The 20655-nt window shown below is 28.1% G+C and overlaps 1 protein-coding gene across 1 annotated transcript; it reads right to left on the reverse strand.

The window, feature by feature from the left end:
- Window positions 1-2013: 2013 nt before the first annotated feature.
- On the reverse strand, window positions 2014-20303 carry LOC127279119 (T-cell immunomodulatory protein). The gene is made up of 3 exons (XM_051301267.1): window positions 20136-20303; window positions 5165-6705; window positions 2014-2917 (listed from the first exon to the last, which is right to left on the reverse strand). The coding sequence occupies exons 2-3, from the start codon at window positions 6683-6685 to the stop codon at window positions 2654-2656; spliced, it is 1785 nt and encodes a 594-aa protein (XP_051157224.1). The 5' UTR covers window positions 6686-6705; window positions 20136-20303; the 3' UTR covers window positions 2014-2653.
- Between the last annotated feature and the right edge of the window lie 352 nt (window positions 20304-20655).

Raw genomic sequence — 20655 nt, forward strand, 5'->3', positions numbered from 1 at the left:
TTTCCATGGGGAAGCAAAGTGTTCATTTCATGCACACAAAAAGTTCATACTGACCAATTTTATTTTCCTTGACCTTTCCCTGACTTCCTTCCCTGTTGAAAATTCCTATGTGAGAACACATATGGGATCCCATCCAGGATCTCTTGTGAGTTCTTATGTGGGTTCCCATACAGGTTCACACATAAGATCCTGTATGAAAAGGTTCCTGGGATGAACTTGCGTGAGATCAAGCGCACGATCTTATGTCTCTGTAAAAGCAATAACACAGGATCCCATGAGGTTTCCTGTGTAGGTTCCTATATGAACAACACGATAAATAGGAACACACATGGGATCTTATCCGAGATCTTGTATGAGTTCTTACATAGGTTCTCACATATAAGAAGATTAATAGCATATATATAAAAGCATTCTATAAAATCTTATTAAGCTGCTATTAATCTTCTTATATGTGAGAACCTATGTAAGAACTCATACAAGATCTCGGATAAGATCCCATGTGTGTTCCTATTTATCGTGTTGTTCATATAGGAACCTACACAGGAAACCTCATGGGATCCTGTGTTATTGCTTTTACAGAGACATAAGATCGTGCGCTTGATCTCACGCAAGTTCATCCCAGGAACCTTTTCATACAGGATCTTATGTGTGAACCTGTACGGGAACCCACATAAGAACTCACAAGAGATCCTGGATGGGATCCCATATGTGTTCTCACATAGGAATTTTCAACAGGGTTAACCCGTGACTATCCTAATATTTATTTATCTAAATGTAACCTAAAAGAATATATTTATTCAAATTAAATATTTTAATTAAATGTATAAAACAACTTCGTATTTTTTTGCAAAGTAACCCTAATAACCTAAATCTGTCAAATAATTAAATTTTTATGAAACACCCGGTACCCTCATAACAAAAGGATATCCATATCAATGGTCGATATCCTAGAATGGTCCCCAGGATATCTTGGGATATCCATAGGATATCCAAACCGCCGGTCTGTGGGACATCAACAGGACATCCATAGGATATCCCTAAGACATCCACAAAATATCTATTGGATATTATATCGCAGGATATCCATGGGATATCCACAGGATGTCCGTGGGATATTCTTAGGATATTCACGGGATATTTAATATCTCAACATATATTTTTAAAGGTTAAAATTGTTAAGCTAATATAATGAATAATAATATAATAAAAACAAAAATCTTATGAGCTTCTAATTTATTTTAAATGAAGATTTGAAACGCATTTTTCAAAGTTTTTAAATAAACTCATGCACTTAATGTATAATTAATATTAATAGTTATTCGTTATTTGCGGGGAAGAATTTATATTGTTTAAAGCCAATTTATTTTCTGACAATATTAAGCATATGAATAAAGGAATGAATCACGAATGAGAAAAAAATTAGTTAATAATTTTTCAAATTAAACAACTTTCTTGAAAAACAAGTTGCATTTTATTTTATTTATATAAAATTTAATTCACAGAATATTCTCACTCGTAGTCTCATGACTTTAAAAACAGTATCCTGAGAATATCTTCTTGACATCCAGAATATCCTGAAAATATCTATGGGATATCCTGACGATATCTATGGGATATCCTGATGATATCTGTGGGATATCCTGACGATATCTATGGGATATCTGGATATCCTTAAGAGATCCTTTTCATATCCATAGGACATCCCTAGGATATCTGCGGGATATTATCAATATATCCCAAGATATTTTGTGTTATTAGGGTAGTAATAACTTTTTACGATGTGAATACAACTGACATTGCTAAATAGTAGTTTGCTAACTTAGCAACTTTGCTACTCGTAATCCCTCCCTAATCCCTCGTAAGCCATTAAAGCAAAAGAAAGAGAGGAGTCTATTCGTTTTGTCCTAAATAGGTGTGGTAGATCGGCTATTGATTGTTGACTGACTAGGCAAACGCAAACACGAAATAAACGCTCTGAATTAAGAAGTGACAAAATCAAATATAGAACAAAAATTATAAATTAATTTAGCGAATGTATTTACACATGTACTCATAAAAATTACAATTTTCCATAAAAATCCATCTCCGCTCATTCAATCACGTACACATTTCTAAATCGAATTAATCGTTACCGCTACAAATAAAATTTAATGAAGTAAGTTTTTGACAATTTTGCGGTTATAAATAAAACTATACACAAAATAGTTGTTAAGAAGTGGCTATTTGATAGCATTCACCGTATCAGTCGACAAATAATATAATAAAATGGATACTACGCTGACACTCATCATTCTAATTCGCACCTTACCCATTCCATTACTTGTAATTCTCATTTTTATATACTCTCGTTCCTCATAACTTTTCTTGGTATAAATAAAACATTAATAAATCTGACATACATAACTTCCAATCAGTAATTTTGATAAACATAATTAATCAAAGAAAAATTTAGGATGAAAATTTTGTTCTCTCAAGATTCTATTTTATAAAATGTAGAGAAATAAAAATGCAAAATCACAAATTTTATTCTTTAAACATTCGAATAATTGAGTTTTATAAAATAAGTAACATTTGTAATTATAAATATAACAAATTTAAACATTTGTTTTTATTATTTAATTAAATAATTTATTCACATCTTAATATTAAATATTTACATAGCATCAAAATGAAATCTATGTGCCTCTTGAAGTTTCTCAATTTTATCTTCTCGTCTTTCCTTCCAATACAAAATAAGAATAATTGCTGTTATTAAACCACAAGTTCCAGTCAAGGCTGCAGCACTTAACAAAATCAGTTTACTAGGTGTCACAAAAAGTTGAGCTTTCCATCTACTAGGTTCGGAAATAGGATTAGGAATGACAACCATTTGAGAATTAGGAATTATTTGAAACCATTCTCGAGATTCTCCATTTACCTAAAATTATTAAAATAAAATATTAGTCGATATAATATTCTTTGATAAATAAATGTAAAGCAGCATGACTTATTTCCTGTACTTTTTATTAATTTTTCATAATAATGTAAGGGAATAATAAAAGTGATAGATTAGTGTGGATAACAACATGTTTCACTGTTATTGTTTTTTTTCAATTTACAAAATATAGTACTTTTTCGTATAGTTAATATTGGAAATTTACAAAAAACCATAAAATAATTTATTAGTCTGAATGGGAAATGAGTTCTGCTCTGTAGTCCGAATTTTATACTATCCTCTGCTAAAGTAAATGCCATTTTTAGGAACAGTCTCTTCATATTGTTATTAAGATATTGTATTAAGGGGACTTTCTGGTTTAGAATTGATAAAAAAGACAGTTTTAAAACTTTTGTTTTGTTTTTGTGTCAATTTACTCCCGTAGAAAAAAACAGAGGGTAGAAATATGAAGTTTCAAAGGTTTATTCTCTAGTTTTTACATTCTCATCATAATGAGAAGGTATTACATTTGGGCGATTTTGAGCATTCTCTAATTCCAGTGAATCTCGACGTTTTGAGACTTTCTGATGCCGAAAAAATGGGTCTTAAAAAAATGTTTGTCTGTATGTATGTCTGTAGACAAATTTTGTCAGACGATAACTCGAACAAATTTTAATGAATCGACTTCAAATTTGGTATACACTGTAAGTGTACCAAAATCTCGCCTGAGTTCGTTGGCCAGATGATTTCGTCAAAAATCAACAAAATTATTCAAATTTTTGAGTTTTTAAAAATTCAAAATGGCGCATTGAAACATTTTTGACGCGATATTTTTAGCATTTAAAGGTATTCTGAAGGGATAAGATTTGAAAAAATGATAAAAACTGAACAAAAATTCTAAAAAAATCTTTTTTTTAATGCTTGTAAATTGTTTATTTAAAAATTTTCTGTTCTTTTAGTACACTATTTGATAGAGCCTCAAAGTACCTGTAGAAATTTCGTTAATGGGTTAATGCATGCCTACTTTTCCTATTGTATGTTTCTTATTTTCGAGCGTGAAATGCGAGTGCTGTGATGAGAATGTTATCCTTAAAGTCAAAGTACTTTAAGAAAATGAAATTTAATTTATAAAAACCGAAAATTTCACTTATATAAATTGTACAAAAAAATTTTTATGAATAAAAACATGAGGGCAAAACCTCATATAATAAATTTGTTGCTTTAAAAATGCATTTACTTTAAAGTTTTTTTTTTAATGTTTTTAAATTTTCAATTAATTTTTTCTTTTACTCAATTGAAATTAGTTCGAAGCGGAATATCTTATTTTAATAAATAATTTGGTTTGTCGATTTTCGTTAATTACAAAGACCTGGCCAATCCACGGCGCAAAATTAAGGAACTAAGTTTGAACAGCTGCAGTGCCGCTATTCTCATTTTTTGCTCGATAAAAAATTTATTCTAATACCTTTAAACCTTAGCTATTTGTATAATTTAATTTAACGCATTTTAATAAAGACTATAAGTAGTTTCTAATAAATTTTTCAAAACAAGTCGATTATATGAAGCTTCCCTTTTGAAATAACTACTTTTGTACTTATTTTAACTCTGTGTGTAATTAATTTTACTCTTTTATCAACTACAAAGTCTGAAACAACTACAAAATCTCATTCTACCAAATGGATTTTTGGGTCATTCAACTACTTTCTGGTAGTATAATTAATATAATTTTTAAATTTAATTGAAAAATTTTTGAATTACACACTGTAGTTAAAAAGTAATTAATGCTACTAGGTTTTGAATTGTAATAAACAAACAAAGCGCGTAGCGCGATGCTTGGACAATGCGCGTGAAGTGCGTATCAATATCGGACCGCGAAGAAGGATGATCATCCTTCGCGCGCCCCGGGGCTGCCGGATTTTTTAACTAAGGAATCGAATGGTTTTTGGTTTTTTAAAATCGGTTCAGTAGATTTCGATAAAAGCCGTGCACCAGTTTGAAAAATGTGTTTTCGAGAAAAACGCATTTAAAGTTTTCATAACGTAATACATTGAGCCTGGATTACCAAACAATTTTTGATTACAACTTTTGTTTTTTAACATATTTTTAAAAAAAACGTTTTGGGACAATAATTTTATGATACTAAGGAACATTTTCAAGCAAAAAAAAATAATCTATTTTTTTGGAATTCTAAACCAGAAAGTCCCCTTAAGATAAAAAAATTGAAATTAAAAATATTCTTAGAAAACTTACCCCTATTTTAAGAGAATCGACAAAATTTGGAGTTCTACCTAAACCAAAGGTAGTGTAAGGTAAATTTAATGAATAGTATGCACTTTGTGGCAACTGTGCAGCTTTTCCGTTTCGTGGATTTCCATCTTGGGTTGTTGTTTTGTAGGCAATAGAAGGGCCAGGTAAATTTGTTCCATAAGTTCTTTTTTTTTTGCCTAAAGTACCCGGTGATATTGGATACTTACTATTTGTAAGTCCAGTAAGAACCATTACTTTAACAAAGTTGGCATCATAGTCAAGACTGTTTTTAAAAGCAGCTGTGCGATATTCTTTTTTTACATTATCATTTGTTACGAATATAACATCTAGAACTCCGTCTTGATAAAAATCATAAAATACAGCCATAATGCTGTTATTATAAAAGGGACTCAATGCATTCCAGTGGACTTCAAATGTTCGTTTAAATTTACCACAATTGCTGCAATGAACATTTAGTAATAAAAATGTTCGACTATGTTGAGAATTTGAACCCAAAGTAGCAAGTAAATCTGGATAACCATCCATATTAAAATCTCCACCACGAAGAGTTATAGTTTCGGTGTACATACCTTTCTTTTCAGGAACAAAGCCCCACATAATGTTATTAGTATCTTTGAAATTAATATGCAAATCATACCATTCATCTGAATATATCATAATAGTGCTGTTTTTGCACAAAGGATCAAAACATAAAGGTAAAACAAGATCAATTCTTCCAATCGATTCTGCATCAATGTATAGAGATTGACCTATGTGTCCAGGAAAATGATCTTTTGAAAAATTATAAGGGTAATTTATTTTATGATCAAAATAGAAGCCTTCAGATTTATTTCCTAACCAAACTTCAAAATTTTTTTTTGTGGTTAAAATAAGATCGGGATGAAAATCATTATTAATATCTAGAAATGCATTAGAATGAGGACTACTTATTTCTGATAACTTATGACTATCTGCATTGTTCATTTCAATAGCTGTAGGCTGAGTTCGGTTCTTATTAAATGTCCAAAACATTCTCTTGTTGTCACTGTCTATACCAAATAAATCAATTATCATGTCATGGTTATAATCAATTGATAAAGGTTGACCTTTTATTTTTATAATTGGATTTGAGATATTGCTGCAACTCCAGTCACCATTACTGCCCCATAAAATGTATACATATGTCAGATGATCATTCTCATTTAAAGTTGTCACTAAAACATCCATGAATACATCTCCATCAAAATCTCCAGGTACAACATTTGTGATTTGCTCATTACGAAAACTACAGCTAAGATTTTTCGATAAGCGTAAAAGTGGTTCTTGATCAGAAGCTAACATAATTTGAACGGTCCTGCCATTATCTCGAATTACAAACACATCTGTAAGTTCATCAGAATTAAAGTCACCAAATGCAGCTGGCATTCCATCCAATACATTTCCGAATACGGCAGTAGTGATATCACTACAATTTATTGATGTCAGAAATATCGAAAAACAAATGATACAGTTAAATATCCTCATAACGAATTTTCTTCATTTACCTGAAAGTGTGAATAATAATATGTGTTAATTGTAACAGGGAGTAATTTTTCGTATCATCGATTCATAAAATTATATTTAATTACTGTCCATAAATTTTATTTTTTAACTTAATATTCAATTTCATTATTAATGGAACCTTTGATTGATTACCTACATACATACATCAATCAATTTCGAATTGAACGTCGACATTGTAACATGTTTATGGTTGTCAATTTTATATTGTATCAATTTTCAAGGAAAAAATTTTAAAACCTACAAAATTTATTTTTATAATTTGCAAAGGATAAAAATTTTTAAAAAATAATGATTCGCTTTGAATGTAATATGCCTTATTTTCTATAGAACATGATTATCTACAATTTCAACGTGGAAAATTTTAAACAAATAAGTCATTTGGAAAATATTAGTTGGTTTTTTAAAACAAATAGCCATATTTTCCAAACGATTTACTTGTTTGAAAATTATCACAGTAAAGTTGTAGATATAATTGTTTTCTGAAGAAAATAAGCTACATTACATTGAAATCGAATCATTTTTTCACTCGGGGGTTTTTGGGGTCGCTGATTACTAATTTGAAGTTGGTGTTTGAAAATTATAAATGTCGAATCTATTATACTAATTATAATTTTAAAAAAATGTAATTTTGTTATTAATTTTATTATCTGGGTGATGATATGATATGATTTATGTCTCCCAAATATTTTAGTAATTTTTTTTACAAATAATTAAGTTTGACTGTTACATTAGTTGTTTTTTTACTAAAAATTAGTTATTTTTTACTAATTGGAGTAGGGACGATTCGTTCATGGTTTTACTGTTAATTAGTAGTTTTCTACTAATTCAGATTTAGAGAGTATGGTTGCTGATTTCGAATATAATGTCAGTTTTTAAAAGACATATCTAAAAACACCAAGATAATAAAATTAATAACAAAATTACATTTTTTAAAAATTATAGTTGCTATATTGGATCTGCTATTTTGAATTTTCAAAAACCAATTTAAAATTTGTAATCAGCGACCCCAAAAACCCAAGTAAAAAGTTTCAGGCAAATCTGTTCAAATTTTTATATTTTGGGCGCCATTTTGGATCCGCCATTTTGAATTTTCAAAAACCAACTTCAAATTCGTAATCAGCGACCCCAAAATCCCCCGAGTAAAAAGTTTCAGGCAAATCTGATAAAGTTTTAGAAAATCGTTCGACATTTTTAATTTATGAAAATTAACTGGGTAAAAATTTCCCAACTGGGCCACCTTAAAACTGACTTTTCAAATTTAAAATATTTTTTTTATAATCTATTGCAGGAAGCCGAATTAAAAACATTCCTGAAATGCGTTTTTAAAAAAATTAATTTTTTAATTATTTATTAACAATTGAATATTTTGTTACCTTTCCACTAAATTTGCAATTACTCTGTTGCTTGTTAATGAAATTTAATAAAATTTGGTGAGCATATAGAAAAATTATGTCTCTTTGAAATGCAATAGAAATTTCAATTAACCTTTATTGTTTATGCAAAAAAAATTGTTTATTTAATAAACAAATGAATATTTAAACTATTTCTCATATGTTTAGGAAAAAATTTCAAAAACGACATAAATCTACACTTTCTCAACTTTAATTTAAAAATAAAAATCTTAGTACCTTCAAAAAATGAGTAAATTACGCGAATTTGAAGAGCGACGTGCAAGCGCTGGAACATTCCAATGTAAAATTTTCTCTAGTGAAACTAATTTATAAGGGAAGTGTTCCGGTTGTGGGCACTAGTGATGGACGTGAGCGAGAAATGTAGAGAATGATCAATTACGAGAAAATTTCGGTGCTTTTTTGTTTAAATTCTCATCTCATCTCGTCTCATTTGAATGAGCTTCTCGAATTTCTCAAAACTCAATAAACAAATAATTACATACTTCATTATTATTATGACAATGACAAATATTGTTGGTTAAAAATTTTGTCAGTTATAATTCAGGATAACTGTTAAATTGTTTGTAATTTTTAATATTCATACACACGACATTTTTGTCCCTTTTTAAATTCGTTGAATTTAATGTAATAAGTAACCACCAAATGTGTTACTTCTAGACCAATAATAATTTTATTTACCTTTTTATTTGTAGTTATAAAATGAACTTAAAAAATAAAAATTTTATCTAGACATCGGTATTTCTTTATAATTATAATAAATAAAAAAATATAATAATAATATGCCTTTTTTCATTTTATAATTTGACTTTTTTTAATTCTCTATATTTTGCATACCAGTTTTTAAGATATAAAAATTAATTTTTGACAATAATTGGTTAAATATCATAAATACTAAAATATTTTATTTTTATGACTATTTAAAATATATATTTGAATATTTGCTTTAATTAAAAAAATATTTATAGATAGAATTGTATAAAAATTATTGAATTTTTTATTGGAAAAATAAGTTGATTAAAATAATAATCATAAAATTTTTTATGTAACAAAATACCATAAATATTTATTTATTACATATAAATTATCATTCACGCCAATTTATCAATTTATATCACAAATAGAAAATAATAGAAAATGAAATTTTAAAAAATACGATTCCTTTATAAAATGTAAATTCATATTTCATAAACAACAAGTAGGTACAATTGATAATCAATAATTAATATTGAAAGTTGTATTTTTATTTGTGTTAAGTCAGAAGATGTACAGAAATAATCATAGAATAAAAACAAATTTCAAATTAGAACTAATTTAAAAGTGACTCTAATAATAATATTAATCAGACAGTTACTATTGCTGTAGATACTTAAATTTGAAAGCATTCAAAAAATTTGATTATTAATTAGTCTTTAACTCCTGCTTGTATTTTTGAAGCTAAGGAACATGAAACGAGTGAGTTCAAAACATTAAGTTCTCTGATCGATTCATCGTTTAATCTGTTCCTATGTTTTCGAATTATTAGAGCACTTCTGGAAAAAACTCTTTCGGATGGGACAGATGTTGCTTGAATGGCGAGAAAGTCTCGAGCCATTCGCGAAAGATTTGGAAATAAATTTTCATTCTCCTTCCACCATTCTAAGATATTCACACTTTTGTGTGCTCTGTTTTGAGAAAAATAAAGATCGATTTCATAACGCCACTCTTTATTTTGAGATACTTTTCTTCTCTGTTTTTGAACTGCTGGAATTGAATTTTCAGAATCACTGTCATAAAATGAAAGTATGTCAATATCATCTTGGTCTTTTTCTTCAAAATTTCGATTTTCATCTTGGGATTCATTTAATGCAATCTATCGATGAATTAATCGATTAGTAAAAATATATAAATTAAATACATAAATAAATTATATAAATTATATAAAAATATTAATTAAATTTTATTTTACTTTTGAAAATATTACTAAAAAGTTATTGAAAGATTAGTCAAAAAATGCAATTTTTTCAAATTAAATTTTTCGAAGTTGAAAAATAAATAAATTTTTAAATGTGAGTTAATTAGCATCCCACACGAAAAGGTTTCCCGAAAAATTGCAGAAACGACTGTTGGAAAATTTTCGGAAGCGTTCTGAAAAACTTCCGGAAGCAATTCAACATGGGATGGTAGAATAAATATTACGCATTGAATCTTTTCAATTATTTACCTGAGGAGAAGGACGGTAATAGTTGGTTTTGTAAATATTTTCAAACATAGACAACGAATAGCGAAGCATTTCTCTCCCCCAAGGTGTTTTGTTAAATTGTTCTTTTTTATGTCTGGGGTTGACCATTAAAACTACACAGTAGATCCAGTTACTGTTTTTGTAATGTTTGGTTAATTTGTCTTTGGCAGCACTAATTGCTTCGATTATTTGCCGTTCAACTGTAGTAGATGTTTCCTTTTCCAAAGATGTTATTTCACTTTCCAATTTATCAAGAAGCATATTATACGCGACGATAACATACGGTAAAGTAGTGTATTTTTCTCCGCTCAAAAGATCCGAAACAGTTTTAAAATACCTCAAATATTTACAAATTTCGTGCAAAACTAACCACTCCTGCTCCGTTAAACATAAATGACTTAGAGAATCGTTGTTTCTGCAAATTAAGTGTAGAGCACTTTCCATTTTTAAAGCCGTTTGAATCATCTCGTAACTAGAATGCCATCTGGTCTTACAATCAAGATTTGGAGATAACATTTTGACATTACATGAATCGCAGCAGCTTTTTAGTTTGTTCCTCCACTGCTCTGATTTTTTTAAAATACTGAAAAGTTTGTGAAGTTTATTGATTGGACTTTGAGTACCGCGGTCTATCATTACAGCTTCTATTTCTAATTCTAAATTACGAAAATCATCGTTGTTAACATCATCCGACTCTTCTTCACTATCGGAACCCAAAGAAGTTTCATCTGAATCGAGATCATCATTTTCAAAATCAATTTTGAGCTGCTTGAGCATATCTTGGGCAGCTAAATTAAAAACGTGAGCCCAGCAGAGAAAACGTTGATTTTCAAAGTCAAATTCCATAAGATAGGATAATTCCTTCACGAATGTCGTATTAGATGCAGCATTGTCTGTTGTGATACCTTGCACCTTGTTCAATAGATTTGCAGCTCCAATTACTTGGTGAAAAGCAGCAGCGATATCGCGTCCTGCATGCTGTCCTTTTGTAGGAACAAAGTCAATTAGAAACGATTGTAGGCTCCAGTCATCATCGATAAAATGAATTGTGATTCCATGATATGAACGTCCAGCAATTGACGTCCAACTGTCAATCGTAAACGAATACTTTGACTTATTTTCCTGTAATATGCGCATAACAGAGTCTCGCATAGATGTAAATCGAGTATTTACTAAATTTTTTAGTGCTTTTCGCTTTGGAACTTTAGCTGATGGGTTCAAAAAATGAAAATAATTTTGTGTTTCCTCATCATCATAAAAACTGTATGGCAGATAATTCCTTACTATAAAATCCACTGTCATTTTCTCAAAACGTTCTTGTGAAAATGCCTATTTAAAAATTTTTGTTAAATTTATTTATTTATTATAAACAAAATAAGAAACTAACTCGTTTCATTAAGTAAAATATTATTTTTAAATTTACTAAGATTTTCATACACCTTTTATAACATTCAAGTAATTTTTACTTGGTATGAGGTTAAATTGTTATGAGGTAGAGATTTAATTCTTAACAAAATGATTTTGAATATTAGTGTTAATAAAAACAATTTAAGAGGATGAGCCAGTAAAATTTAAATTTTAAATGTATGTTGTTAAAATGAAATAATTTTCTAAAATTATTCATTATTATTAAATCTAAAACAATTATTTTTGATATTTAAACAATTTTATTTTTTGAAAAAATTTGAATTCTTTAAATTTATAAGATTAATTGTTCCGATTCATAAAAGCATATAAAAAATTGACAAAGGAAAATTAAAATTGTGGAAGAAAAAAGTTTTTGAAGATTCATCAGTAAAATTGGAACTAATTTTATACTTATTTAAGAGTGAAATTTTTTTACATTGTTTCAGCATTTGAAATCATATTTTACTAAGAAGAATTTAAAATATAATTTTTGACTATTTTAATTTTTTTAATTTTTTAGAAATTTTATTTTTTGAAAAAATTGAAATTTTTCAAAATACGTAGGATTTTTTGTTTAAAATTAAAAAAGAAGGTATAAAAAATTGTCAATGAAAAATAATAGAAATTATTTATAAAATGAGAGAAGTTCAAATTTTTAATTTTTTGAGAATTTACAATTTCAAATTTTACTGGTCCTTCTCCTTAAAAATTAAATTATTAGATTAAATTTCAAATTTATACTTCATTTCGTTCAATAGAATTAGATTCCCAAATTTGCGAATATTCCGTTTCGTGAAATTTTTCTAGATGTCGCTTAACGCCACTGGTATTACCACCAGTCATTTTAATTTGTTCTTCTGTACCGTTTTTCGCAAAACATAACTTGCAAAATGCAACTTTTGACTTATTATCTTCATATTTAAAATCAAAGTATTCTTCTAAAGGTTTTCCTCCTTTCTTGCGCTTTGTCATTGCCTGACGGACACTATAATTACAATTTTATTTATAAAAACTTAAAAAATAATTGTATAGGTAAATAAAATATTTATTTTATCAATATTTTATAATATTTAATGACGGTAAAAGTTCGATTTGCTTTCAAATTAGTTTCACATGGACTTGTAAATTTTTTTTATTTATTATTAAATTATTATTGTTATTATGCACCTATTTCTAAATCAAAATTTTTTAACATTACATTAAATAAAGAAACTTTGTAGTTTAGGTTAAAATTTTTTATAACTGTATATTTTTTTTAATAATATTTATCAAATTTATAATAAGAAAAAACGAACTTCGAAATAGATCCAGTTCCAGATCCTGATGGTTGGACATTTTCATCTGGTTCTATTCGTCTTTTCATAGCATTCCTGTTATTTGAATTGTTTGGTTGGTCTAGTGACATTTTGCGTACGAATAATGATGAGAAATGAGAAAAGATGAGATGATAAAAACAAAAATTAACTGAGCTTCTCGAAAATGAGACAACTTCATGATTAAATGAGAATGAGAAAGACAAATGAGTTTCTTGTATCGTCATCCATCACTAGTGGGCACCCTTTTGTTTTTGGCTCATAACTTTTGACCAAATGCATATTTTGGGTCATGGCTGCATCAGTGGTATTCTAGAGGCCTTAGATAACTGTCAAAACAAGAATTAAATTTATTCCTTTAACTAGAAAGATTTTATTTAAAATTTAGTGAACTGACCATTTTTGGTCTAAAAAAAAGTTGTAGGGGAGACCGAGGAGGAAAGTAACAAAGGAGGAAAGTAACAAAGGAGGAAAGTAACAAAGCTTATAACTTTTAAACAAATTATCGGATAGACATGGTTCAAACATATTTTTAGTCGGCACTGTTCCCCCTTCCTCCTCCATAGTGTGTCCGAGCCTGACAGGAAAGGTTAGGTCTGATTCCGGTGTGTCGTGCAGAAAAAACGTCAAAAGTAAGTTTTCGTTCAAATTTTCAAAGTCTCGTATTTCTTTAATTTTATTGTTTTTCAAAATGTGCCTTTCGTTATTTTGTAGCCTTATTATCTGTCTTTAAGTTGTGCTTAAACAAACAATTTAACAGTTGTGTAGTTTTAACTTTTTTGTTGACATACAAGAAAAAATCGACCGAGGAGGAAAGTAACACGCTACTTTTCTCCTGTTGTCGATATTGTCCATGTTTTAACTAATGATTGAAGCAAATCGTATTTAATTTTACGAATAACAGAGATTTATTTAAGAAAAACCTGTGATCTAGGTAAGCATAAAATATCTTTAAGAAAAAAAATGAGCTAAATTCATAAAATGTTCGAAATATGTGCTAAATATGTCCCAAATATGTGCCAAATAAGTATAAAGTGTACTTAAACTTTTATGTGTTCCAAATAAAAATATTTCTAATTAATAATAGTCATTAGTCTAAAGAATTTTACATAATTTTATACTGTTACTTTCCTCCTAGGAGCTTGTTACTTTCCTCCTCGGGGGTGAGGAGGAAAGTAACAGATGAAGAGCTTGCGTAAAAGTTATACTGTGAACTACTGTGAACCTATTTAAAAGGTGAATGTCCAAGCTTTCATTTAATATATTAGACAAATTTATCCGACAAATATTTTTAATGCTAGCATAAAAAAACTGATTTTTGTTACTTTCCTCCTCGGTCTCCCCTACCCGGTTGTGGGCACCCTAGGTAAATTCCCAAAAAATGAATAAAAATTAAGTAAAAACACCACAATTAAAAAGAAAATGATAATTCCTAAATACTACGGGATATTCCATTCACATTCCTGGAATATTACTTTAGAACATTGAGAATATTCCAAAGGAATATTCTATTTATATTCCAGGAATATAAAAATGTCCGCCTTTTGGAATGTTCTTTTGGAATATTGTGGGAATATTCCAATGAAAAAAACGAAAAAAATGAATATTCTTGAAAAACATCAAAATTACAATATATTTTTCGAACTTACAAAAATATTCCAACAAAATATTCCTACAATACTCCAAAGGGACATTCCAATGATCGGACATTTTATTATTCCTGGAACATATATGGAATATTCCAAAAAAATATTTCGAATGTTGCAATGGAATATTCCACGAATGTGAATGGAATATTCCGTGATATTTAGGTTTCTTTATTTAAAAAACCTTTTTGGCAGAAAAAACAGCAAAATTAATTATTAAATTATAAAAATTAACAACAATTATAACAAGTTTTTACTTTACTCGTCGATCTTTTTATCTTTAGAATCAGAAACGCAATGCTTACATACAAAGCAGTTTTTTTTAAAACAAAAATGACAGTATAAGTGTTTTCAAGGTAAATTTTGACAGCTGTCAATGCAACTGTCAAATTTTCTAAAAAGTGTTCATTTTTAGCAAAAATGAAACTAAAAGGTTTTTCAGAGTCGCTGATTACGAATTTAATGTCAAACTGACAATTTAACATTACATTCGTTTTCGGGGTCGCTGATTACGAATTTAATGTCAAATTGACAATATGACATTAAGTTCGTAATCAGCGACCCCGAAAATCCTTTTAGTGTTATTTTTAATCAAAATAATCACTTTTTAGGAAAGTTGACACTTTAATTGACAACTGTCAAATTGTCAATTTGACATCACATTCGTAATCAGCGACCCCGAAAACCCGTATAACATCATTTTTGTTAAAAATAATCACTATTTAGAAAAGTTGACTGTTGCATTGGCAGCTGTCAACCATCATATTGTCAATTTGTCATAAAATTCGTGATCAGAGACCTCGAAATTCCTAAGATAGTGTTTCATTTGTTTATACCTACTCTCAATTTTGATCTGGTGTTAAAAAATTAATTAAATATACGCATTATTTAAAAAAAGCATGGGTGCCCACAACCGGGTACATGAGGGTGCCCACAACCGGAACAAGCACCTATTTTTTCAAGATACCAACAATTTTTATAGTACTGATATTTTGGTCAAAGTCAAAATTAAATCACAAAATATAATGTAAACACTGCACACAAAAAAATTACAGTCACCTTTTTGAAGTAATTCACACCTAATTAACACACTTCGAGCAATTTTTCATTATGCTCACTGCTTCTAAGGAAATGCACATATCGTTGCGGTATTAACACAAAAACAGTGTACTGTCAACATACACGATTGACTGTACTCAAATCAGCAATATCTACTTGCTGTCAAAACTTACGTGGGGGTGCCCACAACCGGAGCGTGCCCACAACCGGGACACTTCCCTTACTAATACTAATTTCCCACGTGAAAAAGTTCCCGGGAGACTCCCGGGAATTTCTCAGAAAAAATTCCCGCAAACTTGTTAACCCTTACGTGAAGCATTGTAGGTGACTCTGAAACAAAAAACTTTTGTTTAAGGCGTAAAAATTTTTTGTAAGTATTTAAAAAGTTTCATTTAACACTAGGAAGTACCCAGAAGCATATTTAAAGTTTAGGTTAATCATATTTTGCATGTTAATTACTTATAGGAACCTATTCAAGGTTTCAGTCTGAGATCCAGGTAATTAATCGACATTTTCCAATGTATTAAACTGAAAAAAATCAATAGTCGATTACTAGGATCTCTCCAGGTACTTCTCTAAAAGTTAGTTAAATTTCGATAACTTCTTCGAGGAAGAAAACCCTAAAATATGAAAGACGATCGCTACAAGAGATTTCCAGGTACCTATGATTACTCAGGGTAATTTTTCGTCAACTTCTGGAACAAGTTAACCTTAAAACGTGATAAATGATCACTAGGAAGTTTCAAAATACTTTCCTAGTGTTCAGGTCGTTTTCATAAACTTTTTCAGGGAAGTTTATGTTAAACAGCTCAATCGTTTACGAGAAGCAATTATCATATTACCTAAACTCAGTCAAAATCAAATATCTACAATTAACCTTCAAATATTTGCTCCTAGGTCAATTGATTTTTATCAACTGTCTCCGTCAAATTAAATATAAATCAGTTAATTATTTATTCCATGTAATTTCAAACAAAAAGTTTTTATCATAATTAAAATTTTTTCTTCTGATTATTTATTTATCAATTTATATTTATATTTTTAATTCTTGAAAAACAACTAAAATATCTTCAAAAATATCGTTGATTTTTAATTTTTATTAAACTATTATGTATACAGACATTTAATAAATTACAGAATAAAACATTTTGATTAATTTTTTTTAACTATAAAACATTCTCGAAGTATTAAACATAACATACAAAAATACCAACAAAATTGTCTGAATTTGAAATTTCATAACCTAAACTTTAAATATGCTTCTGGGTACTTCCTAGTGTTAAATGAAACTTTTTAAATACTTACAAAAATTTTTTACGCCTTAAACAAAAGTTTTTTGTTTCAGAGACACCTACAATGCTTCACGTAAGGGTTAACAAGTTTGCGGGAATTTTTACTGAGAAATTCCCGGGAGATTCCCGGGAGTCAACTCCCGGAAAATTCCCGGGAGTCTCCCGGGAACTTTTTCACGTGGGTTGGCTAAATAAAAATTTGTTTTAGCGAAAATTTAATTAAATAAGAATTTGGTTAAATAAAAATTAGGCTTTAATAAAAATTCTATTAAAAAGAATTCGGCTATATAAAAATTCGGTTAAATAAAAATTCTGCTATTAAAAAATTTGGTTCTACGTTAAATTAATTTTCTAAAATTCAAACTTAGTACACATTGAGCGTCCCAATTAAAATCTTTTCAATGAAATAACAAATTCATAAAATTAAATTTCTTCTTATATTTATAAGAAATAAATTTTTTTTTTAAATTATAAATTAAATTATTAAATTATTATAAATTAATTATAATTTATTATTAATTGTTATTTTAATAGCAGAATTTTTATTTAACTGAATTTTTATATAAACGAATTTTTTTTAATAGAATTTTTATTATAGCCTAATTTTTATTTAACCAAATTTTCGCCAAAACAAATTTTTATTTAGCCAAATTAGTATTAGTATAAATTAGTTTCACTAGAGAAAATTTTACATTGGAATGTATAATTTTCTCTAGTGATACTAATTCTGTTATTGCAAAATAATTCAATGAATATTCGTTTTTTGAAAAAATTCTTAGAAACCAGTTGTAATGAAAAATTATATGATTGTTAAATAATATAATAAATAAAAAATTTGATATTCAAGAATTACAGTCAATAATTCGATAACAGAGAATATGCTTCGATGCGTAGTAGCGCGCCGCGCGCGGCAGTGGTGACTGTTTCAGCGCTTGCACGTCGCTCTTCAAATTCGCGTAATTTACTCATTTTTTAAAGGTACTAAGATTTTTTTTTTAAATTAAAGTTGAGAAAGTGTAGATTTATGTCGTTTTTGAAATTTTTTCCTAAACATATGAGAAATAGTTTAAATAATCATTTGTTTATTAAATAAACAATTTTTTTTGCATAAACAATAAAGGTTAATTGAAATTTCTATTGCATTTCAAAGAGACATAATTTTTCTATATGCTCACCAAATTTTATTAAATTTCATTAACAAGCAACAGAGTAATTGCAAATTTAGTGAAAAGGTAACAAAATATTCAATTGTTAACAAATAATTAAAAAATTAATTTTTTTAAAAACGCATTTCAGGAATGTTTTTAATTCGGCTTCCTGCAATAGATTATAAAAAAAAAATTTTAAATTTGAAGTCAGTTTTAGGTGGCCCAGTTGGGAAATTTTCACCCATATACGCTTGAAACTTTAACTGGGTGTCTAACAAGGATTAAGAAAAAAATTTCCTGACTCCTCCCTGACATTTTTTTATTTTTCTTTGACTTTTTAATAACCTTATTTCTGTTTTATTTGGACAAAAATATGGTTACAGACATATTTAACAATAAATTAATTTCTAATGGTAGTAACAAATGGTAATAAAAACCATTCAAGTTTTTTTAGATTAAAAAATTTTTAAATTCACAAAAAATTTTAATTTTTATAGAAATTTACAGAAATTTTCCTGACTTTGAATGAAATTTTCTGAAATTCCTTGACTTTTCCCTAACATTTCCCTGACCGTTAGACACCCTGTTTAAAGTCTATTATCTCAGAATCGTGATTTTTGAGAACTACACTTACGGTGACTGTGATTTTTTTAAAACCGCTAAACCGATAGGGCTGAAATTTTCAGGGTTTTATACATATACAATAGCTAGTGCGTGAACTAAGGAATTTAAATTTGAACCAAAATTAATTGGTCAAAAAACGAAATTTGAAAGCCCTAAAATCACAATTTTTGAGGAAAAATCGAAATTATAAATATTTTTTAATAAAAATTTATATACTAGTGTATCGAAATATGAAGGGTAGAATGACAAAAGGGGTCAAGCGCCAATTTATCGAAAATGAGGTTTTTGCATAAAAAAATCAAGAAAATTCATTTACACATTTCTGTAGAAGGATTTCCTTTTTTATTGCGTATTTAAATCAGTTTTTAATAAAAATTAAATTAATAAAATAGCCCCAAATTTACTTTATTGCAACCTGATTGAAAAACAAAAGAAAGTGGTGTTCAATTTTGATCAAAAATATTATTTTTTTAGGTTTTATTTTAATATTTTATTTTAATTTTATTTTAATTTTATTTTAATTAATAAAATTAATAATAATAATAATATATTTTCAATTTTAAACAATTTTAAAATCATTTTGTTATTAATTTTTAAATATTTTTATGATTATACTAAGTGAACAATTGAATTTAAAGATGAAAGTATTGCTCAATTCCAAAGCAAGCAATTAATTCGTAATTTTCTTGAAAACAAACAATTTTTTAAAGGAATTTTTTTTTCTATTCATTTCGTCGATTCCATAGAAAGAAACTAATTTTCCAGTTTTTCTTTAAACTGTATATTTTTTTTATAATTAATGCTTAAAGAAAATGTGCGCAGTTGATATAACCTCAAGGCACCACAGTTTTTTTTAATTTTATCGTTAATATGTAGGTTTATTTCAACAAATTGTTGTTTATTTATTAAAACACACTAATATATCGAAACGGTTTTCTCAGTTTTTTTTAAATGACCTGCAAAATGTTTAAAAATGTTTTTTTTACTTCCTGTAAAAACAGTGAATTGGCGCTTGACCCCTTTTGTCCTACCCTTCATATGTACTATTCGATAAAATCAACTTTGTTTTAAAAAAATTTTAAACAAGACTAACAAATTTTTTTAAAATTCCTCTTTTTTGACGCGCATTAAGGTAGATAACACCTTAATTGAAATATAATTGACATTTACAAATTTTTGTATAATTATTAGTTTAAAACAATTATAAGAATAGAAACAAAAATAACCTATAAAATTGTTACAATAATATTAAAAGAGAATTTGTATCAATAGAAATTAATTTGTAGTCTTACTTTTGTTAATAAATACTTCAGCAACAATTGAAAGAAGTATCAATTATTAATTTTGATGTAATGCTTCTCTTTCTTTATAAAACATATAATATTTACTGAAAGTTTTGACATTTCACTTCACTATAGGCAGACGTTTTCCAGATTCTCGCTGTGAGCGCTCAGTGAACACAAGAAGGTTCTCAACCTGTTTATAAAAGTGGTTAAGTTTCATTCATTAGGCTCTGTCACTTGTGACGTCAGAGTCGATTTTAGGTGTGTCGTCAGAGGCCTGGAGGGACAACAAACAAACGACACAATGTTATTCTTATGGGGAAGAAAATTAGTTTCCACTTTCATCAATTTTATTCATACTTTAAACATGGAAAACTCTTGTTGACATATAATAAAATTAAAATGTGTGTTGATAATTAATTTTGTTATATATTTGATTCAATTGCATTGATAGATTCTCTGAATTCGTGATAAAAGATAAATTTTGAGGTTAGGGGTGCTTGTTTACTAACTTGAAATCTTTTACTGC

This window comes from Leptopilina boulardi, unplaced genomic scaffold (assembly GCF_019393585.1).
Source record: "Leptopilina boulardi isolate dan_hultmark-lab unplaced genomic scaffold, ZJU_Lbou_2.1 LbouV2_214, whole genome shotgun sequence".
Taxonomy (NCBI): Eukaryota; Metazoa; Arthropoda; class Insecta; order Hymenoptera; family Figitidae; genus Leptopilina; species Leptopilina boulardi.

What these genes read in the sequence shown, in the direction of transcription:
- LOC127279119 (XM_051301267.1), bottom strand. Translation starts at nt 6,685, where the DNA reads ATGAGGATATTTAACTGTATCATTTGTTTTTCGATATTTCTGACATCA. An exon ending in TCGATTCTCTTAAAATAGGG is followed by an intron (nt 2,918 to 5,164) that starts GTAAGTTTTCTA and finishes TAATAATTTTAG; the next exon opens with GTAAATGGAGAATCTCGAGA.